This window comes from Heterocephalus glaber, unplaced genomic scaffold, assembly GCF_053883595.1.
Source record: "Heterocephalus glaber isolate CG9 unplaced genomic scaffold, H.glaber_assembly_v1.0 deba00001457, whole genome shotgun sequence".
NCBI lineage: Eukaryota > Metazoa > Chordata > Mammalia > Rodentia > Bathyergidae > Heterocephalus > Heterocephalus glaber.
Genome location: NW_028258305.1, coordinates 5068292 through 5095586, shown reverse-complemented (window position 1 = coordinate 5095586; position 27295 = coordinate 5068292). Strand labels below are relative to the sequence as shown.

Genomic DNA, 27295 nt, shown 5'->3' with positions numbered 1-27295 from the left:
CGAAGAAATGAGAATAGATTTTGCAGTGAAAGCATTTGGAGTCAGACAGTGGAAGAGATATAATTTATAACAGTGGTTCTCAACCATGGCTCAAATTAGAAGCGCAAAAACACTTCAAAAACTACCAATGCCTAGGTTCCACTAAATATTTACCCTGCATAAAACTCTTCTCTTTCTTTCCTTCCGTATCTGTTTTTAAGTCTTCCAGGTGATTCTAGTATGCTAGGGCCCAAATCTACTCACCTAAAATAATTCAGCTGTGTTAAAAAGAACACCTGATAGAATATTGGACAAAGGCAAGGAATGGCAGTCACAAAAGCCAAAATGAAAATGGCTAATAGGGACATGAAAACCTGTTGACCCCAATTAATAATTAAAGAAATACTAAATAAAACAATAATGAGATAGCATTTCATGTATCAAATTATCAACTTCTTTTTTCCCCTAATGAAAGAATATTCCCAGGAATAACAAGGGTGTGTTTGTGTGTGTGTTGGGGGCTGGGAAGGGGTGGAGTTTCAAACACTGTTCATGAGAATAAATGGCTCTCATCTGCAAACCCCAGGGCAGTTAGGCACACACATTTTGACCCATCAGTTTCACTTGAAGATTCTAGATGAGGATGCAGAGATTTAACTACAATTGTTACTCATAGCAGGAACAAAAAAATGAAAATTTCTAAATATTTAACATTAGGAGGTTACTGGTAGTTCACTGAATTACAATGCAGACACAGAGCACCACACACATCCACCGTGATAGAGTGGGTAAAAGTGTCCTGTCTTGGGAAGATGTCTACACAATTACTCAGTGAAAAAAGTCAGTTTTAAGCTAATAATATTTTTACTTTTTAAAAAACAGTATGAAAGTGTATGTGTCTATATTGAGGAAAGAACTTTCAAATATATATGCAAGGACTGGGCATGGTGGTGCACATCTGTAATCTCATCACTTGGAAGGTTGAGGCAAGAGGCTTTCAAGTTGGAGGCCAGCCTGTGCTACAGGGAGAATCTATTTCGTGGGAGAAGGAATATATATATATATCTTATGTAATATATATAACATGCAAATATATATTATATGCAAGGTTTCAGCAGTTGGCACCTCTGAGTGGTACAAAGGTATTTCATATTTTTAATCTTGTTTCTCCGGATTTTCTAGCTTTTCCCTACAAAAGACATATTAGGTTTTATCAAAAGAACTTTTTTTTTAAATTAAAAAAATTGACTTCTCTGGGCAAAGACGGCTAATCTGTTTTCTTCTAGAAAAGGATGGTCAATATCTTAGAGGAATGAAATCCCCGCATAATCCCCTGACTGGTCATCCTCATTTCTGCCTGTCACCTTTGACCAAGTAGCCATGATAGAAACTCACATGGGACTTTTCCTCCTTCCAGGCCTTTCCCACATTGTTGGGCTTTGAGGAGCTGAGAAAGTTGGAGCTGGGGAAGAGGAGGACGCAGGGCTCTGAGGGATCCTCCAGATTTGAAGACCTGGCTCCAGCTCCACTGATCCATGTGGCTTTGCTCACAGTGCCCGCCTTGCTACCAAATGGGAATAGTAGTGGTACAGACCTCGGGGTGATTGGGAGCTTTGCTGAGATAATGTAATGGAAAAGGCTTAGCACACAGGCTACTCTGGTTGTTGTTGTTTTTTTGTTTGGTACAGGGGATCAAACTTGGGACCTTGCGCTTTCGAGGCAGGCAGTGGAACAACTTGAGCTAAATCCCCAGCCTCTGATTTTGTTTGTTTGTTTTTGGTACCAGGGATTGAACTCAGGTCCTCGCTCAGCAGGCGCCGGAACCACTGAGCTAAATCCCCAGCCCTCTGATTGTTTTTTGATTTAAGAAGCCAGATCCTTCCCTGCCCAGAGCAGAGGGCACATAGATGCACCCAGGAAGCCTCTGTACAGGGATCCTCTGACCTTCCCCAATTCCAGCTGCCTCCATCCTGGGATGGAAGGTAGAGAGGGAAGCCAAGCCCCAGAGCCAGGAACTCCAGTAGGGCTCTGCGACTGGACCTATTGCCTGGAGGACACCGGATTAGGGCTTCCCCGTGTGCCTTATCAGACCATCCTGTGTCCCATTTCCATCTCCTGCCCTCTTATGGTCATTTCCATTCTCGAAGCCGACCGAAGGATAGGTAGAGACGCCTAAGCCCTCAGAGCTCCTCTACCACTATTCATTGCCCCCTGCCCCTTACAACAGCGCAGGGACTATAAACTAGCTCCACTCACTCACCACCCCAACCCGTGCTCACCTCTCGTCCCCCAGCCCAGAGGGGACGCTTCCTGCCGAGATGGCCCAGCCCCTCCACTGGGGCAGAGGTGCCCTCCCTGTCAGTGCAGGGTGCTTAGAGCCATGCACAGAAGCCCTTCAGACAAAATGGGGAAACAGAAGTGGCTTCATGTCCTCTAAAAAGCCCCATCTGGGAGGCAGAGGTGCAGGCCCAACCCATTCTCCCCTACCCTCCAGAGTGGGGCTGCCTGTGTCCAGGCTTCACAGCAGCAGGCTTAGCCCCTGTGACCCCCCAAGCTCTCTTCCCCAAAGGTCAAGAGGGAGCTGTGAGTGCAGGGAGGCCAGCCTTGCCTTCACCCCTACCGAGGGAGGGAGAATGAGTGAATGATTCTAATTTACTCTTTATTTCTAGAGTTAATTAAGGTAGAGAGAAAATAAAGCACCAACTGGAAAACAGTTCAATAAACCCAGAAGCTGCATGTCAGTTGGAGACAATGTTTTGCATTTGCTGCCCAGTAGCCAGCCCAGAGCTCAGCCCTGCAGTGCACGACCTCAGCTAACTATACAAAGAATGAATAACACACACACATACACACACACACACACACACACACACACACACCGCCCAGGTAACATGGAGGGAGGCAGAGGAGGCTTTGAGCGTGTGTCACCTCACCCTCAGTGAATTAAAGTCACTTGTGCTTCTGGATTCCACCTGACAACTCCTCAGCCTTGGAGTCAAGCATCCGAAGATGGGGAATCTCCTTTTTTGTTTTTGTTTTTTCAATGAAATTAACAAAGTAGGAGGGGCAGGGGCAGATCAGGGTGTTGTAGGCCACACCCCAGGCTGCCCACCTCCAAATCTGGCAACCAGACCAGAGCTTCTGCTAAGTAAGCTAATCAGATAACACCTGGCGGGGCTGAGGGGCAAGTTCTTCCCCTCAGAACAGCCTGACGCCTTAACACACACACACACACACACACACGCAAACACACAGTGACCTCATGGAGCCAGAACTCCTATGGATGATGTTCCCTGGACCTTGAGCTGCTACCTGGGCTCAGGGACTCAGGAAGTCCTGAGAGCCCCAACAAAGCTCCAGCACCATACTGCCCCAAGGCCTCACCCTGGCATGGTAGTGTCTCAGCTGGGGACTCCTTCCTCTTGGCTTGGGCACCCTTACTCTGATCAGGGGCTCAGGCCTTCTTCCTGGTCCTTGTCTCCTGTGTCCCACACCCTTGGACTCCCCTGGGCAATGGACTCCCCCATCAGGCTGGGGGTCTGCCCCAAGCAGCAGCTGGTGTGAAAGGCAGGCCCTGGTCAGGCGAGCAGAGCTGGTGTGTTTCTTCTGGGGCGTGGCTCCCTTTTTGTGACTCAGAGCCTGGGAATGTGGGAGCCCTACTCAGTCAGGCTGAAGTTGGGCTCCCAGGAGCCCTCACCAACCCTGGAGTGAATGCACTTGGGTTTCTTAGCTCCCTGCCACCCACCTCTCCACTCAGTGGGTTCCTTTTGTCGTTGCTAAATCCCCTCCAATCTCCCCTTCCAAAAGCCAGCAGATCCAAGTGGAATTCAACACCCAAACACTCACACAAAGGCTAGGATTAATAGCTGGCTTTGTCTGGGCACAGATGTGCAGCAGCTTGGAAGAGGGGGGTTACATTTTTCCTGCCACTTGAGTCAAACCGGCTGGCTCCACGCTTAGGGCTGGGAGGGGAAGGAGGGGAGGAGGAGCTGCTAGATGGAATCCCCCTCCAGGGCACCACACCTGACTTCTCCCAGCTGGTGAGCTCTTGGTGTCCAGTGCCCACCACAGAACCAGGAAGCCTTTGGTCTCCTCTCCTTCCCCTTCCAACAAGTCACATTAAGCTGGCCTCAGCTCTGGACTCAATCTCTTTCTCCCAAAGCCTGAGCTCTGAAACAGGTTCAAGAAATCATCAGAGAATCCTTCAAGCTAAGAAAACTAACCCTAGCTTGACAGGAGATGCACAGGAGTTTGTAGTGTAAGTGACCAGGGAATGTTATGGGAAAGGAGAGACTTAATCCCAGCTCCAAAGGATGGGAAGGGTTTGGTTAGAGAGAAAGGGAAGAAGGGCATTTTTCACCAGGAACTCTGGGAGGAGTGTGGCAGGAGACAGCAGGGCTTCAAAGGCATGGGAAAGGGTTTGGATATTTCCTGAGGGCAATAGGGAGCCACTAAAGGCTATAGATTAGAGTAGGAGCTGGAGGGACATGGTGGAGTATAAGGAAAACTATTCTGTTGTGAAGAATGAGACTGGAGGAAGTGGTAACCAAGGAAACAAAGAGGTATAGCTGGAGCAGAGCTAGTTCTCACCAGCGCCCTCTGCCTCCTTGGTTAGAATCCTTTTTTCTAAACAATCCACGCTACTTGCTCAACCACATGATTGTGGAAATTATTCATTTGGTCCGCAATATTAAGGGACAGAAATATCAGGTTTCCCTATTGTTCTGTGTTAGGTAGATCAGGCTCCATTCCCAAACAGAGAGCTGGTTGGAAATGTGACATCAGTCAATTTGGGGGTGCATGTGGGCTACTTCCTCTTCCCCGGGGTGGCATAAAGCATCTGGGGCCCATGTTCGTCTGGCCTCTGAGGGGCTTGTTGACCAAGACAAGGTCTCTACCATCAGGGGTACAGTCCTGTGTGCCAGAGGAAGGAAAGTGGGTAAGAAAGCAGCCAGCAAATGAATATGTGTAACTTCAGATGGTAGTAAATGCTGGAGAAAATAAAACAGAGTGATGGGCCTGGATGGGGGTGAGGTGATCTGAAAGGGTTACTCTGAGGAGGTGGCATTTGAGCTAAGACTGGGAGGATGAGGAGTGAGACATATAAAAGTTGTAATTCTAGAAGGCTCCATGTAATTCAAAGTTAGAAGTGAAAGAAGCACAAGCCTGGAGAGGTAGACCCAGGCCAGAGAGGTGAGTACCGAAACGGGCCTGCTGGAGGGAGCAGGGAAGAACAATGAGGTCAGAGGAGAAGTCTGATCGTCAGCACTGCAAAAACAAACAAAACCCCTCTGGCATAAATTTAATAAGACATGTACAAAATCTACATGAGGAAACTATAAAACACTGGTGAAAGAAATCAAAGATCTAAATAAACAGAGAGCTAGTCCATGTTCATGGATAGAGAAGCCTCAGTATTGTTCAGATATCAGTTTTTTCAACTTGGTCTACAGATTCAATACGATCACAATCAAAATTTCAGCATGTTATTTTGTGGATATTAGCAAACTGTTTCTGAAGTTTGAATGGAGAAGGAAAAGACACAGAATAACTAATACAATGTTGCAGGAGAAAACCGAAGTTGGGAGGACTGACATTTCCAACTTACTACAAAGCTACAGCGATCAAGACAACATGGTACAAATAGATGAATGGAACAGAACAGTGTTGAATAAAAATTATGGGAGGCTGGGTTTTAATTTGTTTATTTTTGAGACGGGGTCTCATTATGTAGTTCAGGCTGGACTTGAACTTCCTGTGTAGCTCAGGCTGGCCTTGAACTCTGAGTGAGCCTCCTGCCTCAGCCTCATGAGTCCTGGGGTTATAGGTGGGTGCTACCACACCTGGCTCTGAGGCAATTGTTTTGCACTGAGCTCTTGCACTAGGCTCTGACAGACCACATTAAAAATCAAAATAGAGTCATACTAAAATTCCACAGCACCAAATTATAACTAAGTTATTATCTTAAGAAAGCAGCAAAGAGAGATAATAGCCAAGTTTTCCAAACAGGCCAGTTTCGATCAGTATGATAATTAAATTCTCCACGATTTTTATTTTTTAAAAAAGTAACCTGCAGTTAACAAATCAGTAATTTTTCCATTATTCTTTGAATGGCAAGTCTGCTTCTTGAATTTTTTTTTCTGCTTCCTTTAGCCTTCTTCTGTCTATAAAACTAACCCCTTCTAAGAAGCTCAGTTTACTGAAACACTGATTCAGTTTAATGGAATGAATTGTTGCCTGATTCTAGAATTGCAAATAAAAACAAGAATGTTAAACTATATTTTCTATAATTTTGTTTTTTGGCAATGGCTAGCCCCTCAGAAATAGACCCACAGGAATACAGGCTAATGTTGCACGAAACAGTGCTCACTTTGGCAGGACAGATACTAAAATGTTGGACGGAACAACAAAGGCAGCTCAATGGAGAAAGGATAGTCTTTTCAACAAATAGTGCTGGAACAAATTTTGTGACATTGATACATACATAAAAATGAATCTACCTAGGTGAAGTGGTGCCCATCTGTGATCCCAGCTACAGATGCAAGAGGATCACAAGTTCAAGCTCAGCTTGAGCAACTTAGTGAGAACTTGTCTGAAAATAAAATAAAAAAGGGCTGGGGATGTAGATCAGTGGTAGAATTTTTGCCTAGTATGTGTGAGGCACTGGGTTTAATACCTACTATAAAAAAGAAAAAAGGAAGGGAGGAAAACAAGAAAAAAAAATTTAGAGGCTGGAGGTATAGCTCAGTGTTGGAGGGCTTTCCTAGCTTTTGGGAGGCCCTGAGTTCAACACTCAGTATCATACACACACAGAAATGAGCCACAGACCCTAAACCCTAAAAAGACATTAACTTGAAAGAGATCATAAACATGAAGGTAAAATGCAAAACTACAAAACTTCTAGAAGATGGCATAGGGAGAAAAATCTAAGTGTTCTTGGTGATCATTTTTTAGATATACAACAAAAGTGTGATTCATGAAAGAAAAAATTAAGTTGGACTTCAATAAAATTAAAAATTTTTGCCCTGCAAAAGTCAGTAGTAAGAAAATAGAAAGACAAGCCACAGACTTCGAATAAATCTTTGCAAAATACATATCTGTGAAGTGACTGGTATCGAAAATATTACACAAAAGTGCTCCAACAATAAGAAAACAGAAGATCCAAATAAAAACGGGCAAAAAATCTGAACAGATACCTGGCCAAAGGCATACAAGTGACAAACATATAAAATGATGGTTAACACAATATTTCATAAAGATATTGTGAATTAGAACAATAATGAATACCACTACACACCTACTAGAATGGCTAGAATCCAAAATGCAAACACATGCTGGTGTGTAGTACATAAAGACACAGTATCATTATTCAGGGCTGAAAAGCTAGAAAACCCTGAAAAGACATGGAGGAACTTGAAATGTATATTGCTAAGTGAAAGAATACAAACTGAAAATGCTACTAGCTGTATGATTTCAACTACAGTACATGACATTCCGGAAAAGGCAAAACTATAGACAGTAAAAAGATCAGGAGCTGTCTGTGTTCTGGTGGAAGGATGAAAATGAATAGGTGGAACATGGAATTTTTCAGGGCAGTGGAACTATTCTGTGTGATACAGTAACACTGGACACGTCACTGTATTTGTCAAAATCCATGGAATGTACCACACCAACAGTGAGGGCTGACTGTAGACTGGGAACTTCAGTTAATAATAATGTATCCACACTGGCTTATCAGTCTTAACGAATGTAACACCCTGATGCAAAAGATTAGTAGTAAGGGAAATGGGCGGTGGGGCAAAGGGGTATCTTAGTTACTTTCCTCAGAGCTGAGACACAACACCCGACACCCACAACTTAAAGGAGGAGAGGCTTATTTGGGCTCATGTTTCAGGCCATAGTCCACCAGCTTCAAAGAAGAAAGAGCATGGAGAGGGGAGTGAAGGAGGAAAGCTGCTCACCTCATGGCGGACCAGAAGCAGAGAGCAATGGGAAGAGATGGGGAAGGAGACCCACCCTTCCACATCACACCCCAGGCACCCACCTCTTCTGACAGGCCCCACCTCCCAAAGGCAACTAGCTGGAGCACCCCCAAAATTCAGTCACCTTCCACAGACCCACCTGTGAATGAATGTCCTCTAGATGTCCTCTTGGGGGACATCCAGATATGAACCACCAAAAGGGTACGTGGAACTTTACACTTTAATGTGTACAAGCAGTGATCACAAAATATGGTTAATATTTAAAAATTTTAAACTTATTACAGTAAAACACATATTGCCAAGAACAATGGGATAACTATGTCTGAAGTGAGGGGAAGTATTTTGAATATTCTGAGGGAGATTAACGACAATGTATCTTTACTGTAATAATTTTCTTTTGAGACAAGGTCTTGCTGTATAATTCAGGCTGGCCTTGAAGTTGTGGCAATCCTCCTGCCTCCATCTCCTGAGTGCTGGGATTCCAGATGTATGCTACCACACCCAGTATACTGTAATAAATTTTTAAAATTTAAACATTCATTCTATATTTTGATCATACCACATCGATCAACTGTCTATAGCAATTTCTGGCAAATAAAAACATGGTGTGTCTTCGTTTACTCTATTTACTGGATTTGGCACAGTATGACTTCTGGCTTTTCCCCAAAGTCAAAATGACCATATAACGTAAATGATTTGAATAAATCCAGGACATCGAGGCAGCCACAACAAGCACAACCTAACTCACTCACAAAAAGGAGGACTTTCAGAACTGCTTCAGAAAGTGGCAGAAACAATGAGTAAGTGTGTCTGAAGTGAGGCGGATCAATGGCAACATGTATTTTGCTGTAATAATTTTTTAGAAGCATTCGCTGTATTGTTTTTTATCACACGTGGTGCTGGCCTTGTACATTCTAAGCATGCACTCTATACTTTACCCCAGAGCTACACCCTGACCCCCCACCCTTGTACATTTTTTGCAATTTGTCTGAAAATGCTCCAAAAGATTAAAATGTACAGTATTAGTAAAATAAACAAACAAACAAATAAATAAATAAATAAATAACTTTAAAAAGATTGCTGCCCACTTCCCTCTCCTTCAGGGCAGGGACGGGCAGCCCTTCTTTCTCCACATTCGCTGCTGTCACTGCCCACAAGCTATTTCCTCTCCCTAGCCATCACGAAGCCCAAAGTACCACTTAAGGCAGGAGACTCATGTGGAGTTGGGTGGGTTAAGGCAGCTTAGGCCAACAGCACAAAACTCTTATAGCTAGGGGAAGGAAATATACACAAATCAGTATTTCAATCAATCCTGTGGCTGGGATGATTCGTTTCTCCAGGCCCCTCCCTCCAGGTGAGCCATCTCCCACACCCTCTCTTTGTCACTCTTCCTAGTTGTCACAGGATCCCCAGGCAAAGGGGCTGGATTATTCATGTGCCTGGGGACAGGATGTGGGGCCCTGACCTGCTGGGGTGCAGGGCTAGAAGCTTCTTCTCCCTGTTGGGTGCCAAGCGTTGGTCTGAGGCAGGATAGGGTCCCTAAAGGAGACCCTAAAACTCTGTGAGGCAGCAAGTAGATGAGCAGTAGGTGGTAATGACACTGCCTACCTTGTTGTGGTGAAGATTAAATAAAAGAATCCATGGAAAACCTGAGCCCTGCACAGTCACAAGAAGAGGACAGGAAACATGTGCCATGACTGTTCCTGTCTCTCAGCCCTGTCCTCCTGCAGGAGAACAGGCTGTAGATGACAGGAGGGGCAGGTGCCAGGTCTGCTGTGCTCTGGCCTAGAGCCTCAGTGCCCAGCAGGCAGACATCAGACTCGGACACACACACACGAGCTCCCAGATTCTATAGTTCCACAAGGGAGATACAATCATCAGATGAACCTAGTACCCCGCAAGTGTACTATGAGGACATGAAGCATGGTCTAAGAAAAAGGGAAGGAGGGGCTAGGGCAGTGAGCATTTGCCTTGGGCAGAACCGAAGCCAGGGAGTGTTAGGCAGACTTGAGTGAGGGTAGGGAGTGTGCCAGGCAGGGAACAGGGAACAGGATGTGCAAAGCCCAAGAGGAGGGAGTGGGTTAGGTGTGCTTGAGGAATTGTAAGGTTGGGGGAGGGGGCTGGAATAGAGCTGAATAAGTGGCCAGGGACACACATGGGAAGAATTTTGGGTTTTATTCCCAGAAAGCCAGAAAGGAGACTCCTTGGAGCACAAGAGAAACAATGTACCATTTGGCTTCTCCGTATAAGAGCACGGGCCAGCACAGCTTGGGAGTTTGCAGGAAATGCAGTCTCAAGTCACCCCCAGTTAGCCAAATGACAATCTGTATTTTCACAAGGTTCTCTGGTGCTCATATCAGGAAGCACAGGACAGAAACTCATCTGTATATATCCTCCCCACCCCCACCTCCTGTGGTGTTAGGAATGGAACCCAGACAAGACCTCATGCATGCTGCGAAAGCGCTCTACCACTGAGCTACACTGAGCCCCTAGCTTTCCCCAGGTTGGATGTCTAGGATAGCTCCAAAGAGAAGGCAGTGGTTGCCCCACAGCTGAGCCACTTTTGCCCCCTTCAACTATGGCTCTGTGTGTGTGTGTGTGTGTGTGTGTGTGTGTGTGTGTGTGTGGTGTGTTTGGAGTGCAAGGAGGGTGCTTCCCAGAGACAGACAGGATAGAATCCAACCTCAGAATGTCTTCAGTTTCCACTGAGTCTCTAATAAAAAACTCCAAGAAAGCCGTGAGTGGTGGTGCATGCCTGTGATCCCATGAACCCAGCACTGGAGGCTGAGGCAGGAGGATCAAGAGTTCAAAGCCAGCCTGGGCTACAGAGCAAGTTTGAAGCCAGTCTAGACAACATAGTTAGTCTCAATCTCAAAAAAAGAGAAAGAAAGGAAGGAAGGGAGGAAGAAAGGAGGAAAGGAGGCAAGGAGGGAGAGAGGGAAGGGAAAGAGGGAGGAAAAAAAGGAAGGAAGGAAGGATGGAAGAAAGGGAACTTTCCAGAACTTCCCAGAGAACACGTGACCTCAGCTCCATGGCTGGACACAGACACTGATCTTGTCATTATTACACTTCCAGCCAGTTTCTGTAAGCCCTGCAGGGCTTACAGTTGTAGGGTGAGAGGGAGGGGCTAGTCTTCCACTTAGCGGCCTGTGTCCTTTCCTGCTCCTCAGTTTGCTCTGGTCTGTTCAACTCTCCTCAGCCTCCCACCCCTTCTGGAATCATCACAAGAATCAAATGAACTGAATGTCTGAACACTTCACGAAGCCATGTACAAATGTCAAGGGTTGGCATCTTCATTATCCCTGTGCCCTCTCCAGCCACAGCATGGATGGGGTAGGCTTGGAACACAGTTTCAATGAGCCTGTCACCCAGCACTGTCTTCAGCCACTCAGCTAGGAGACAAGTAACCAGAAATCCTTCCAGCCTGACTTGTCCCCAAACACACAGGAACAGCACCACACACTTCCACCAATAACCCGGTCCTAAGAAAACAACTGAAAAAGCCACCGTGCCAGGGATGTAGCTCAGTGGCTCTGCTGCCTGCCTCGAAAGCGGAAGGACCTGAGTTTGATCCCCAGTACCAAAAAGAAAAGAAGAAAGAAAAAGCCACCATTAGCTTCTGAGGAAGGAGGGGCCAGACTGCAGAGTGGCTAGTCTCCAACTTCTCCCAGGCACGCAGACTGAGCCCCAGGCTGGCCTGTGTGTGGAGGCAGTGGCCCAGCTGCCCACCCCTCCCCCTTCCTGCCGCCAGCCTTTCTCAGGCCTGTGCTCCCACAGCCATTTCTTGTCACTGAGGTACAATAGGCCTTGCTAGCAGCTGGCAGCTTGGCCACCCTGTGGGAGTGGGGGCAGGGGCGGGGGATGGAGGGGGTGGCCAGCCTGCTGCAGAGGGAGTTCCCAGCTCCAGGGACAATACCAGTGTGTGTACTTCCCCTGTCACGCACAGCCACCCCATTCCATAAGCCTCAAAGGCTGGCACCTTGGGGCAGTGGCTTTCCTCCCATTCAAGAGTTTTTGTAAAAATCCTTGAGGCCTGAACCCCGTGCATGCCCATAAATGGCAGCAGAGCCTCCCACACACACCCCCAAATCCCCATAAATGTACAGCCAGAGACAACCATGTCTGTCTTGCTTCCCTCTTTGTTTTTGAGATATGGTCTCACTATGTAGCTCAGCCTGGGGTCAAACTTTTTGCAATCCTCCTGCATCAGCCTCTGAAGTACTGGGATTACAGACATGTGCCACCATGGCTGGTTTTGCCTCCTTCTTGTAAGAGTGAGAGATACTCAGGCCACAATCCCAGCTCTACCAATTGCAAGCCATGTGACCTCTCTGAGCCTGGACTTCCACCTCTGTAAAGAGGGGGTGGTCAGATAAACCTTAGGGGCTGGCAGAATGAGTTCACAAGACATCCACACCAGCACTTAGTGTTGTCAGGACTGTGAGGGCCCTGGAAGTGGTAACCTTGGGGACTACTACTCCTGATTCAGGCAACTAATCCCTTCCAAGAGGAACAAAAGAACAATAAAAGCCAAGATGGGAGAAGCAACAAGGGGCTCTGGGATTCCAGATTGCCACACAAGTGTCTGGGCACAGCTTTCTTTGCAAGTAAATAGCTGACCACCATGGATACAAGTATGGTATTAGGAAGTCACATCCAAATGTGCCTTCAGCATTAAGGTAGCCCAGTACCCCACTCCCTGTCATCACCACACTGGGTATTGAACCCAGGGCCTCACACATGCTAGCAAATTCTCTACCACTGTGCAACATCCTCAACCCTTCCTTTTTTGTTTTTTGGTACTGGGGATCCAATTTGGGACCTTGCACTTTTGAGGCCGGTGGCATCCTCAACCCTTTTTTATCTTGAGATAGTGTCTTGCTAAATTGTCCAGGCTGGCCTCAAATTTGCATCAGCCTCCCAAGTAGCCAGCATTACAGGAGTGCATCACCACATCTGGCTCCAATTTTGCTTTAAAGTTCAACCCAGAATGCACTGCCGAGAGTGACCTGGATTCTAGCCTTGCCCTCTCTTATGATAGCTAGAGCCAACATTTGCCAGACTTTAAAAATGTTCCAGAACTGTTCTAAGTGCTTTACATGTGTCAACTCATTTAATCCCCAGTGTTCCATGAGATAAATGCAATTATTACCTCCATTTTATAGGTGAGAAAAGGACAGAGAGTCCCAAATGCACCCAGGGTTACAGGATATAAAGGTGGGGCCAGGATCCAAACTCATAGTCTGGTAGCATCTGAACCCCAATGCTCTAAACTGTTTTTCTTTAGACAATAATCACATCACCTCTCTGGGGCTCAGTTCTCACTTCTATAAAATAGGTGCCTTTGAGCAGAAGACCCCATCCCTGGGGCCTCTCACTCTCTGAAGACACTCACCACCGTGTGGCTTTCCTGACTCCTCTGCCTGTCTGGCCCTTGCAACCCCCAACCCAGCACTCTGTGCCTTGAACCCCTGGGACCTCAACTGTACTGATCCCTCCAGAAGTGTATGTCCCTGTCAGTGAAAGCCCTGAGCCCATCTCATCTGTGATCTGCCACCATCCTAAATGTTGTGTGTATGGTAAACATCAGGGTTTGGCAAGCTTTTTCCATAAAGGGTCAAATAGTAAATATTGTGGACTGTAAAGGTCACATGGTCTCGAGTGTGACTGCTCCACTCTGCCACTGTCACAACAGCACCCAATATATCACACACAGGTAAGTTCCAGCATCATTTTATTTGAGAGCAGGCAGTGGGCAGGATTCGGCCCAGAGGCCGTAGCGTGCCAACCCCTGGGAAAGGTGACCCTAACAGTGTGGCCACTTTAAGAAGTTGCTGAGAAGCTGGGTGTGATGGCGCACACCTGTATTCCCAGCACTTGGGAGGCTGAGGCAGGAAGACTGTGAGTTGTAGACTAACCTGGACTTTATAGTAAGACATGTGTCTTCATGCCTGTACTCCCAGCACTTGGGAGGCTGAGGCAGGAAGACTGTGAGTTGGATACCAGTCTGGGCTATATAGTAAGACATTTGCCTCCTCCCCTCCAAATGGCAGAAGGTGGCAAAAGAAGCCAACAGCGCACAGCCAACCTAAATACTGGGCAGCACTAAGTGGATGTGCAGAGGCACAAAGCCCCACAGGAGCCCAGAGAGGTTAATTTTGACTAGGGCATGCAGCGGGGGCTCCACGGACAGGTGTGTGCCAGGAATGCAGCATGGCTGGGAGAGGACCCTAGGCCGGATGACACCAAAGTTGAGCACTAGGCATCTCTCATCCTGTGGAGAAGCGCAAACAACAGGATTGTTTTCCCTTTTTTTAATGCAATAAACATGCTAACTATACACCATGCACAGTTCTGGTCTGGGGGAAGATGTAATATCCATAACTTGCACTTTCATTGAACTATCAACATTTCCAAAGGGCTTTTGGCAGTTATATTGTTAATTAACAGCAGCTGCTCATAATTGCAGCTACAAACCACTCAGCTGAGCAACAGACCCTCGTTTGGACATCTCAGGGTGGCTCATTGTACTTGTGTGCCCTGGTGTTAGTGCTGCCGTAATGAAGGACCCCAAACTGAATGCTTCAACAAAACAAATTCCCTTTTCTGGAGGCTGGAAGTCCAAGATGCCGAAGATAGCAAGGTGAGTTCCATTGAGGGCTGAGAGGAAGAAAGACACTCTATGTCTTTCCCCAAGCTTCCAGTGGATTGTTGGCAATCTCCCGTGTCCCCTGACTTGTAGAAACATCACCCTGACCGCTGTCTCCATCTTCACATGACCTTCTCCCTGTGTTTGTGTCTGTGTCAAAATTTCTTTTTATAAGGACACTAGTCATATTTGATTCAGGACTACATTAATAACCTTATTTTAAATCTACTATTTCTGCAAAGACCCTATTGTCAAATTAGTCACATTCTGAGATACTGGAACCTATCTTCTTCTGGGGTCACAATTCAACCTTCTACCACCTCCTCCCTCACATCCTACCACTGACTGAATGGAATATACATTCCCAGTTCTTTCCCCTCACCGGTTGGTATGGTGACCCAGGACTGCCTGGACCACCTCTGAAGGAGGTGGCCAGCTGACAGAAAGGTGACAGGATCTCCCCCCCAGCCCTGGGAAGATGGCTGGGGGAGGGTCCAAACTGTACACTCAAAGGCTCCTGGAGAATGCACAGTACACCCATGAACTGCTGGTGTTTTAGCATCAGGGATGTCAGAGAAACCACAGGGGCAGGAAGACTACTTTGGTGCAACAGTGGGAGGCAAGGATGGCAGAGGACACAGGTCTGGGAAGTGGCAAAGGGGATGGGAAGGAAGAGGCAGAGGGACAACAGAGAGGCTTGGACTGGGGAACAGGCAGCTGGGCCAAGCCTGGAAGAGAGGTGAGAGGCCCACAGGAGAGGGCTGTGCCCCAAGGGAAAGGAGGCCGACTGAGACACGCAAATGACAATGAGGTTTCTAAGCCCTGAGTGGGTGAGGTCACCTTCAGAGAGCAATAGTGCACTGTGTAAAGGCTTGATGAAGAGCTGGGGACAGGCCGGACTCTGGGAAAACAACATCTGCAAAGAGCTGGTCATAAGAGAGAGAAAAAGGAGATCAAGAAGGGTCCAAGAGGGACAGAGAGAAGCAGAAGAGAACGGTGGTTCCGGGAACCAAGAAGGTTCAGGAAGATCAACAGACCCTACCCCAGCAGAGGCCACATGTGGACCACGGCGAAATGGGAGCAGGTGGTTATCTATATAAGATGCTCATGCTTGAGTCAGAAGGAAACTGCCAATACGCCGCTCTCATCTTTTAACTGTTTATTATATAATATAAAACTACAAAAGTAAGACTGCTCATTTCCATGTACATTTAATCTGTCCAATTATTTCGATTACAGCCCAAATCTACATTGAACACAGCCCTCTGGGTTCTGATGTGACATCTGTAATATTGCATAGAAAAGGCACAGCTCTCAGGTCTGTGGGGAAAAGTCACACCTCCTTTGTGACAAAAAGCCCTCCTCAAAACCCATGCACCAAACATGTCACTATGTACATCTTTCTCAGAATCTCGACTGCACTTCTCTTCCATACCTGTTATCCCCCCTAAAAGTCCAAAATTTTTATTGGCTTTATCTGCAACAGCATTTGACCCTGGCTAATTTTCAAGAACCATTTAGACTCCTTGGAAGCATTGAAAACAATTGTACATAAGCAGGACACGCACAGCTCGCTGCCATTCAGGTGCGGGGCAGTTACAGAAGTTAACCACGTACAGCTAGGTTAAATATGCTCTTTTCAGTATTTCCAGAAAATGTACAAAGGTCCAATTTGTAACAGCAAGGTTTTGAAATTAAGACAATTCATGTAGAATAACAATCGCTGCACAAAGTAGAGTCTTTTTTTTTTAATATCTGTCATTTAAGAAGGCTGCCCTTGCAGTATCCATAATTCATTGTTTACTGCAAAGGTGGTTAATAAATTTAAGCTTTAAAAATGATCCGTAAGTTGATACTTTGGCTCTTTGGAGCTTATTTAGTTAAGAAGTTTTCCTTGATTGACCTCAGGGTGGTTGGGGCACTCCAAGGGGCTATGGCGATAAAAAGCTCAATTGATCAAGACACTCAGGTGTAGGAGGCTCTGGCCATTTCTCACCCTTTGGTATGAGTGTGGGTGCCCATGTGGTCGCCCCTTCTGTCATCAAGAGAAAGTGCTACTAAGAAAACTTTAAAAAATATCAACCCTTTGATGCTTGATTTTCTTAAAAATTTGGAGGTATTAAAACATCCCTCATCCATACCTTTTGCATATTTCAAATAGACCCATATTAGAAAGGAGAGTAAAAATGAACGTGGACTGTGCATTCAATGAGAAGACCCGGGGGGCCTGGCTTGGACCCCCTTTAATACAGATTTACATTCCTACAAGAGAATACATTCCTACCATACATTCTGCACATGTTACCATCCAGAAGTTATTAGAGCTCCACTGTAAAATAAATATATTTACACAGAAAAAAAGGAATAAATAACTTATGGAGAAAAAAAAAATCACTTCAAATTCAAAGCTCTCAGGATTCTGCTCTCATCTTGTCACTTCATTGCACATCACTGTCAATAACTGTCATCTCCCAGCCCCAGCCCCAGCCAGCACATCTTTCTCATAAAAGGTACCTCAAACTGTCTGCCTGGCTCTGGATACCACACGATGTCTTTTGTACAAGGGAAGGCACTGCTGCCAGGAGGCATCTGGAAGCACATCCCACACTCCATCTGAGACTTGGACAGCCCACTCTGGCTGCTGCTCTTCCCTGTGGGGACATCACTTAGTAAAATAGGACACAGAGACACTTTGAACTTTCGTTGGCTTTGCTCTTTCTGAAAATGGGCCACTGAGTTTCCCATATAGGTCTCATTAGACTTTGAGCATCAAGAATTTACAGCAAGAGTGTTGGACTTAAAAAGCACTTGCCTGCTGTTGTTGGCATTTTTATTTTGATTTTGAAGCCCAGCCTTACAAATACATGAGAGTCAGAGAACCAAGTTTGGGCAACGCTTTTCTGTGCTTACTTGAACTGGTGCCCAACATATGGGATTTGTTTAAACACACGATTTGCTAATCTAATGAAAGTACAGTTGTTCTAAGTTACTGTAAATCAGTTTTTAACAATGGCAAACTGCTTTACTCTGTTTTTGTTTAGAATAATCCATACTATTGTATATGTACATGTACATGTATGTAGATGTGTGCAGCACATGGCCAGTTTGTAGGGTTCTCCAGTTACAAAAAGGACAGGGTCTGGGCAGACTTGCTCTCTACCAGAAAGGACGGAAGCTCTTAAGATGGACAGACAGGCACAGTGACACTGGAAGCATCTAAAACAACCCTTGCCTCAGTTATATGGTCCCTGGTCCCATATCAAAGGAAAATGACACATCTGTAGTAGTAAGAGGTGTCTGCGTGGAGGCTGCTTGTAGGAGACTGAGTGCAATTTCATCAGTTTCTCACTGCTTCACTGAGTTGATAATTAGCCTTTAGAACACATTCAAATGGGGAAAAAGTGAATTAGAAGGCAGAAAGATTTAATCATATCATACACGAATCTTTTGCTTAGATGAGCAGTTCCATCACAAATTATTTGTCATGTGCATTACAAAAATAAACTATCTATGGCTTGTTTAAAGTGCCATTTTATAAAGTTGTTTTTCAATTGGCCAGACAGACTCAATTTTATCCATGGCAAGAAGTGAGCAGAATTGGTGACTTAATATTGACAAATGACCAACAACAAAGACAAAGACAACAACAACAAAAATCCCATAATTTAAAAATTTTTAAATAAATATAAAAGTTATTCCTAAAGAAGCCATCTGCCTAACAATATAGGTTGTAACCTGCACTCAACAGCTAAAGTACCATTGGAAGAAAAAAAAAACTGAACAGAAGGCCATGAACAATCTCAGCAACAAGCATGATACATTGCAAATGTTTTAAAATTAAATGTACATCACTAGGAATAAAAAGCTACTTCTTAAGTGTGTTCTGGGGGTGGGAGAGAGGAAACATGCATAGCGATTCCTGTTTGTGCATTTGGGTAAAACAGCTTTGTAAAGTGTAGATAAATTAGCAATTGATTTAAGAAAGCAACCAGGCAGGATGCCGTGATGAAAGGTGAGAAACTCCAGGTTCAGGAGTCATGGATGTTGGAAGGCCGGCCAAGGTGAGTCGGGCTCACTGAGCTGATCATGAAGGTGCCATTTTCAGCTCTTAGCAACAGAGGGAAAAAAAGCTCTAGGAAAGGGATGTTGGAAAAGACAGTTTAGCAACATGATGGATGCCTTATGGGTAAAAATTTTTTATGAACCCTAAGCACTGCAATAGGGCTCAGTTCCACAAAGAGGTTGGTTGCTTCTCATAAAATTTTGTTCATATGTAAAATATCAGGTTCATCATAAAAACTATGCCAAAAAGGAAAGATTTGGGTTTTCACTTAAAAAAATAAAAACAATTAAAAGCACGAACTTGGCATAAATACACTTTTAGTAAGATGATAGCCTTTCCTCCAAGGAGGGAGCTAAGGAGAACCATCTCTCAACCCCGAGCTCCACTACCACCTCCCGCCAACTGCTTAATGCAAGTTTGATGAGCAGACGTGGCTCTGGCTTTGGAAGTCACAGTACTGGCGGGTGCTCGTGCCAGGGGGTCGGTGCTTGTGAAATTTGGGTGTGATATCACCTGGCCCTTTCTTAAAAGACTGTGTGTGTGTGGGTGTGGGTGTGGGTGTGTGTGTGTGTGTATCTGGGGACATCAATTGCAGATTGATTTGATCCAATTTTCTCTTGCACCATACACATATAAAACATTACAACTCTATAAAAGTACAAGTGCAACTTGTACATCTGAAGTTTGCAGGAACTATGTGAGCAAATCCTATCAAAATAGCTATCTTATATGTATAAACAGCATTTGTTTTTTAGAAAAACAATTATCATAAACTGCAGAATCTGTACAAAAATATAAAATAAATTTGGGCAGCAGTTTTCTAAACAGCCAGGTAAATGCAACACTTACGAGGAGTAGTTAATGCCTCCAAAAAGGCTGAATTGCCAAGTCAACCTATACAGGGCAAAAATGCCAGGAAAGGTACTCAGATTATCTAAATAATATATATATACTTTTCTTTTTTACCTCTTGCAATAAAACTTATAGAAAAAATAGACAAATATGCACATGCAATTTACAGCTTTTCCAACTTAATCCTTGTGCTTCACTGTAACTGTTTACGTTCATCATTCAACATTAACAACATTGTCTTCAAATGGATTCTTTCCTATACCAGGGTAGCAGGTCTCTGAGGAACCACTCAAAAAAGCATATTAAAAGTGGTCATACTTGGATGAAGGCACTCCAACTCTGCTCAAAGCAAAAACTAATGTGATCCTTTTGTAAAATTTTCTTTTTCTCTGAAAAAGGCAAGCAAGGGTACATGCACAGTGAGGAGAATTGTCAGGGTTGTGGGAACGCTCGCAGTGTCTGGGCTGGTACTGTTGTTGGGTCCCTGGGTCTCAGGACCCAACGAGCACCTCCATGATGTGGTCCAACTCTGTGAGGTCCATTTTGAAAGGCTGACTTGGGGTGACGGGCTGACTGCTATAAGGAGCCAGGGTCTTAAGGAGGTCATCGGCCGACACAGGGGCCATTTTGGAGGCTGTCCCTGACGCAGATGTGCAGGGGTCAAAATCATACATGGACGTGTCAATGTCAGCAAACAGGATGTCATCCAAGGTCAAGTCTGTCAGGAAACCTGTGGATGTTGTTATTTCAAAATTACCAGGCAGAGAGTCCATCAGTTTTGAGTCATCCGCGCGGCCTTCCTGGGATCCCTCAGGTTTCAGGATGCTAGACTCGCTGGAGGTCCCTTTCAAGTTGTCTGTCACTGCCACTGCAGCCTCTGTGGAGGTAGATGTGGGACAGAGCTCCTCGATCTCATCCAAGGCTGAGGAGAAGCTGTCCTTTTCCTGCGGAAGGGCCGGAGAGGAGAGTCTGGTAGGAGATGCGGGCTGCACAGTCTGCGAAGTGCAAAACGTGTCATCGTCATCCTCGAGCAGCGAGGCTGGGGTGAGGCAGGCCTCCAGGGGTGTAGTGCTTCCCAGATCACAGGGGTGAGTGGGAGGGGATGAGAGGTGGCTGAAGGCAGGTGGTGCCTCTCGGTAGCTGTCGCTCAGTGAGTCGCTGGGCTGGGAGGAGGGGGTGAACATGGGCTTCAGGCTGCCTTCCTGCTTGAGTTCCTCCTGGATCCGCCTCAACATGTTGTTAATTAAAACCGTCTTTTGCAAGCTGGGCTCTGTCAGGGGCCTGTGGTTATAGAGTTTCATAAGGGAAATGTTGAAGATAGTCTGGCGCTGTAAGGTGTAAGACACCTTGGACGGACCGTCGGAGGGAGACACAATTTTGCCTTCCAGCCCATCTTCATGCTCATCAAACTTCCGTTTTCCTCCTTTACCCAACATATATCTGCAAAGAAGAAAGGCAGGAAATGGCATGAATCACATGAAGGTTAACTTCTAACCGTAAAAAAGACACTGGCTTAGAGGTCAGAACTTGGACTTTGGTTTCTTGCCCAGGTTATTTACAAAAGCAGATGGTTTAATTGGGGGAAGACCTTTTAGAAGGAGAGAGAATTGGGAGTTTTACCCTCATATATCTGTGGAGCAATTTTTATCACTAGGTAGTCTGGCAAATATATTTCTTGAGAAATGTGTACGACACAGACAAGTTAGGAGTTACCATGGAAACCATGATTTTTACTTTCTCAGCTCATGTGCTTGTGTTCACATGCCTAACATTATCATGCAGGTTCAGTTTCCCTCCCCAAAATGGATGTATTTTTAAAGCACAAGAAAACATTTACAATGCTATGACCTAAACAGGCATAGGTGTCATAAATTACAGCTTGAACTCATCATGAATGATTAAAAGAACAAGTTAGAGTAGGGGGGACGTGTACAATTTTGGCAGAACTGTGTAGCTTTCAAAATACTTTTTCCTTCCTCATTATGCACAGAGCTTTCCTGCCTGTTGGGTGACATGTGGTGAAGCCACTTGGCCTGTCTTAAATGACCACAGACACTGAGCTGCCACTGCTTTTCATTCTAGAATCAACTGGAGGGATGTATGTTTCTCAGCCTAAGTTTCTCTTGGCTCAATTTCACTACATACGGTCATGTCTGAATGCAACTGCATTAATTTTAAAGTAATTTGCTTTGATTATGAGCACTGCTGTTTGGGTACATGACATTTCACCTAACCACTGTGAAAATACCCACTGTGATTCTAGAAATACACATATTCTTCAGGGGAACCAGGACCCTGTATTCCAGACTTCCAGAAATAGATAATGGGTTGAATTTTACAGGCCCTTAGTGAACACTGTCATTAGCTGGTTGTCACCTCTGGAGGGTGATCCTTCCAACTATCCATGGTCACACTGTCATCACCTCCTTTCAGAACAATGCCCTGAAACAGATGGATCTAAAGTCCATTAGCCTTTGCACACACTTCACTCTCTAGACATCTCATCAAGAAAGTTCTGCAGTTGTCCAGGCAAGGATGGTTCTAATTAAGCCAGGCCTGTGCTTGCTTCCTTGCCCTCTCTACAGCACTCACACCCAGACATGTTTTGATCATCTCTGAATGTGACTCATTCTTATGATATCTTCATGCACACACAATTGCTTTGCAGTTACCTGGTTTTTCTTCTAAATGCTCAGTATCTTTTACTGCATTGCTCTAACTTACTGATTGTGCTTCCTCCAATCCTTCATTAGCTCACTCCACATATACATTGTCTCAGGCACTCCCGGGAGCGCCCTAGTAAGGAGACCCACATGGTCTCTAAGAGACCATCTCCTCCTATACCTCACTGGCCTTTGTACTTCATGTCTTATGCTAAAGGAATAAGGCTAACAAGATATGTACCATTCACAGGATTTCCTTCCACTACTTTGTTTTAGAAGAAGACTGTGCTGCTGCCCTTGATCAAAGCAGACCTTCAGGGGCCACAGAGCCTGGCACACAATTCTGTATGGAAACTGACTCTGGATGCCTCAGTCTCCAGAAAGAAAAGATAAGACAGCTGCAACCTATCAATATGTGCGTCAGCTTCAGATTTGTTAATACTTCTAAAGAATGTGGAGCTACTTGTATGAAACACTTCCCCTCATTTTGTAAGCCTTAACAAAATGGCTGTCAATCACTAGGACCAAAGACCAGTCCTGTAATTAACTGTTCTCTGAGACAAAGAAGCTATGACAGTAACTGGTTTATCTAATTCTTTACCTGACAGACATAGTTTCCTACTGTTTAGTGCTAAAAGTCTCATCTGTATTATCTATTTCACATGGGACATTTCCTATCTAAAGTATCTATGCTTATTTAAACTTGGGGATGAATCAGAGTAGAGGTGGTTTCATTTCACTTTGCAAAACAGTTTCTACTTTATCCATCGGAAGTGTTACCAGACAACTGGGTTTTGAAATGTGTAACTGTATTCACAATTATTTGTATTCACTTACAATATGAGCATTTAAATACCTTCAGAAAAATCTCACTTTTGCCAAAAAGTTTCTAAGTGCATTTAATTCGCATATAAAGTTGTTATCTGATCTATGTCATGTTATGTGATCAGGCCAACACACACATATCTCAACTGGAGACACAAACACACATGTGTGCACACTCTCGCAGTGTTTCTCACAATGCACTGCACAGACAAGGCCAGTCTATGAACAGCCATGGGGATTACAATAAGCTAAGCGGAGACACTATATTATTTATAAATTTTCACAGCAAAGTTACAAAGTCATTGTTTGTCTAAAGATCTCATCTTAAAATAGGAGATTCTGGGTTGGGGATATGGCTCAGTGGTTCCGCCACCTGACTTGGAAGTGCAAGGACCCGAGTTCGATCCCTGGTACCAAAAAAAACCAAAAACAAAATAAAATAGGAGATTCTATCTTCTACATCTTTGTATTTTCACTTCATTTTAAGTAATTATTTTGTGTTTTACTGAAGTCCATAAAGGACTGGGGTAAAAAAATGAAAACAAAATGGTCCACCATCACAGAAAGTTTGAGAAGCACTGTCCCCAAAGGTAACCAACTAAATACAAATCAGTAATCTCACTGCCACTTTGAATTTCTGCTGGTTTTCTGGAGGAAAGATAACTTTATGTAACAAGTTGTAGACTTTTAGTCATCAATGTAGTTTTTTGTTTGTGTGTATGTTAAGTTTTTTTAGTGGCAATGAGGCTTGAACCCAGAGCCTTAGTACTGAGCTACATCCCCAGTCCTTTTTATTTTTGAGACAGGGTCTTCTTGGTGTTACCCAGGCTGGCCTCAAACTCTTGATCCTCCTGCCTCAGCTTCCGAGAGTGCTGGATTTACAGGTATGTGCCACGAAGCCAGGCAACAACAGTACTTTTTCCAATAATACATTTCTCTAGAAATAATCACTGAGCCTACAGAACTCATTGAAAAAGCTCACAGGCAATGCAGCACTGTAGGCATTTAATAGAATTCCCACAGCTCAAACAGATCTGTGGAGATACTTTGAGAGATTTCAACGTGAAAAGCACCTAATTCCCAATTAGAATGATCCAGCTGGTCAAAGCTGTGTGATAATCCCATTGATTTAGAAAAAGCTTGATAAGACATTTGTATGGCTAACTTGAAGGGGAGGGTGGAGGGCCCTTGTAAACAAATCTGTGAGCAGGAAGATACACAAATCAATCTTGGGTGCTCTTCAAATGTATAATAAAGACCCCCAATAAGAGTGCTCTCAAAGCAGGTTTGCCTTCATTTCTCTATTTTGTATTTGAGACAAAACTGGCTCCACACACCCAATAAAACTGCAAAACATACATAATATTGATTTTTAATCTTTATCTAAATCATTATGGAAAGGAATAAACACACAACATAATCAAATCTACATTTTTACTTAAAAATGAAGTATTCCTAAAGTTTGCTTAACACATCATACCAACATTACAATCTGCCTGGTCAGAAGAGGACTCCAAACTCCTTGAAGGGGCAAGGCAGTGAGAACTCTCACTCTCTGGACTTTGTGTAACAATCAGCTCTTAAGCAGAGCATAATTTAAAGAAGAAAATACAAGACATGCCCTCAAGAACCAGAGGGCAAGAAGCCAAGCACGTGTGCCCGTCCTGGCTTCTCAGGCCCTCTCAGGCCTGGGCTCAGGCTGGCCAAGGATACAGTGCTCAGCTCCACTTTCTCCTCAAGCATTCAGAGAAAGTAACAATAGCTCTTTAAGAGCTGGAGAGGCACGTGACCTTTCAAAAGGCCTCACTAGGCCTCAGCTTGAAGATGAACCAGTAGCAGGAGCTCATTAAGGGCTTCCAGGGAACACTAGGGAAGAGGGTTCCCCTTGGCTGTAGCACATGGGCTCCAGAGTTTGTGGGTCTGGAGTTCACCCAGAGGAGGGGCTGGTGACTCACTTGCTTCCTATGCCACCACACAGCTTTGTCTCTTCCCTTGGCTTGTGAAGACCCTAGCCTAAAGCCTGGGTCTTCTACTCAATTTTTCCCGACAAAGATCCAAAGAGACTCTAAGCTTCAGGACTGCGTTAGAAAGCCCCTCGGAGAAATCAGGTTGGAGCTCCTGCCCTCTTCTGCCACCCAAAGGGGCATCCAACTAACCACAGAAACTTTTCTACTGAATACTCACTGGCTCTTACTAAAGGTTTGGGATAAAACACCCTCTCTCCTCAGTAAATTTGTTAGAAACAAATTCTTAGCATTCTATATTTTTACAGTTGTGTTTGTTTTCAGGTTTGTTGGTGCTGGGACTCAAACCCAGGGCCTCACATATACTAAGCAAGTGTTCTACTATTGAGGTACACACCAGCCCTGACTGTATTTTTAAAAATAAGTTTTACCAATTATTAACTGTAGCAAACTAAGTTTTGGAAATAAAGTACAAAACTCATTAACGGCAAAATAAGTGAAACCGTTTCCAGGAAGATTATTACTAAACAGAGAACTCTCTACGCCAGGCTGGCCTTCAATTGTGGAGCCTTTCCTTAGGAAGGACGCTGGGCACAAAAGCTACAATCTGTTGGGGCAGATGCTCAAAAAGTAACAATTCCACTAGGAGTTTTCTCAGAAGACAAAAGGCCAAAGGACCAGCAGACTTGTTTACCTGCCTATTCATGGTTCTCCGATTCCTGATTCTGAGTGCCTTTCACAATAAAAATCTGAGAGATTACTGAGTGCTGGGGTCAGGAAATAGGCTCCATAGCTCTATGGCTTGAAGTTTTATTTAAAGTGGGAATGTCTCTGAACATCTATCTCCAACCTGCAGACAGTAAGCCTCATGAAGGCACAGACTGGGTCTGTTTGGGCCACTTCTGTATCTGCAGCACAGTGCAATATCTGACACACAGATGTCCCATAAACAGTTGCTGAATAAATGACCAGTAAGTAGAAAGAATAAGAAAAGAGACAGGGACAGCAGAGAAGAATGAAACAGCGCTGAGTGTATGTGCATGCTCGGCCTCTGTGAGAAATGCATGCATAGAGGGCGTGAGACAGGAGAGAGAGGCGTGGACCTCAGCATTAGCTTAAAAGGGGACCTGGCCATAAAGTACACTAGGACCTGAGATACAGAGGTAGGGAAGAAAGCTCCAGCTCAGAGAGCCCTTCTATAAGAGACTCTCACATTTTTCTCTTCTCAAACTTGGGTAGGCATCACCCTCTCCTGGAGGAGCTGGTAAAACAGACTGGTAGGCCTAAGAATCTGCATTTCCAATCTGATACTAATCTGAGGACTTCTGACAACCAGGATGTCTTCTTTTCCCCAATCAGGCCAGTACACATTTTAAGCTTGAGAATGTCTTTATTTAGTTAATCTTGATTCCAAAGATCTTCCCTATTTCTGTCTAAGCAAATAGGACAAAAAGAAACAAAAAAGCATGCTTTTATTGTTGTTTTTAAAGAGACAGGGTCTAACTGTGTGGCCCAGGCTGGTCTTGAACTCCTGAGCTCAAGTGATATTCCTACCTTGGGCTGAGTAGCTGGGACTACAGGTGTGAGCCACTGGACCTGGCTTAACAACTGACATTTTAAAAATACTTCATACAGAATAAAGATGTCTAAAGTTCAATTTGAATGGTAAAGCTCAATCTATCAGACTGAAACATCAGATATTAAAGGACAGTTAATTTAAAAGTAATTTTACAAGATACACCTTTTAAATAATTGGAAAAATTGAATTAAAGGTAACTTTTTGATTCACTTCTTGCTTGCATTTTTTAAATTTTATTAAGTAAAAAATGATTTTTAAGGGAGGAATGTGAAATCTGCTTTTCCAAACTACTACTTCTGTCACCCCATGCCACCAACAAATACTGCTTTCCCCTGCAGCTTCATCCCAGCCCACAGGGCCCTCAAGAGGGGCTGTCAGCTTGAGAACTCTCCTCAGCCCGCCACAAGGACTGCGGTTATGATTCTGTGTCAGTCCCAAAAAGAAGTAAAAGTCTACATTGTGTTTTAACTCAATCCACCCCAAACAACAGTCAGTACACTTGACAGAAGGAAAACCCTCCATTACCAGCAGACTTTTCTATTCCATATCTAATGAAAGAGAGTTAATGCTACAAAAGGTCCATGAGAGGGGGGGGGTCAAAACTGACAGCTGACTTCTAATTTCTGAGGAAATGATTGGAGAAGGTGTGACTGATCTCACAACCAAAAAGGCATCACAGAGCTAGCGGAAGAACATTTCACACAGAGGAGGGTGCAGGACAACAACATCTGAGCCCAGG

At 44.6% G+C, this 27295-nt stretch overlaps 1 protein-coding gene across 4 annotated transcripts in view; it reads right to left on the bottom strand.

Moving 5' to 3' along the window:
• Positions 1 to 15754: 15754 nt before the first annotated feature.
• Positions 15755 to 27295, bottom strand: part of Sertad2 (SERTA domain containing 2) — a 113699-nt gene continuing 102158 nt past the window's right edge. For all 4 annotated transcript variants that reach the window (XM_004849967.4, XM_087216295.1, XM_004849966.4 and 1 more), the window contains exon 2: positions 15755 to 20965. In XM_004849967.4, coding sequence (XP_004850024.1) covers positions 20017 to 20961 — 945 coding nt within the window. In that variant the 5' untranslated portion in view covers positions 20962 to 20965 and the 3' untranslated portion in view covers positions 15755 to 20016. The remainder of the gene's footprint in view (positions 20966 to 27295) is intronic.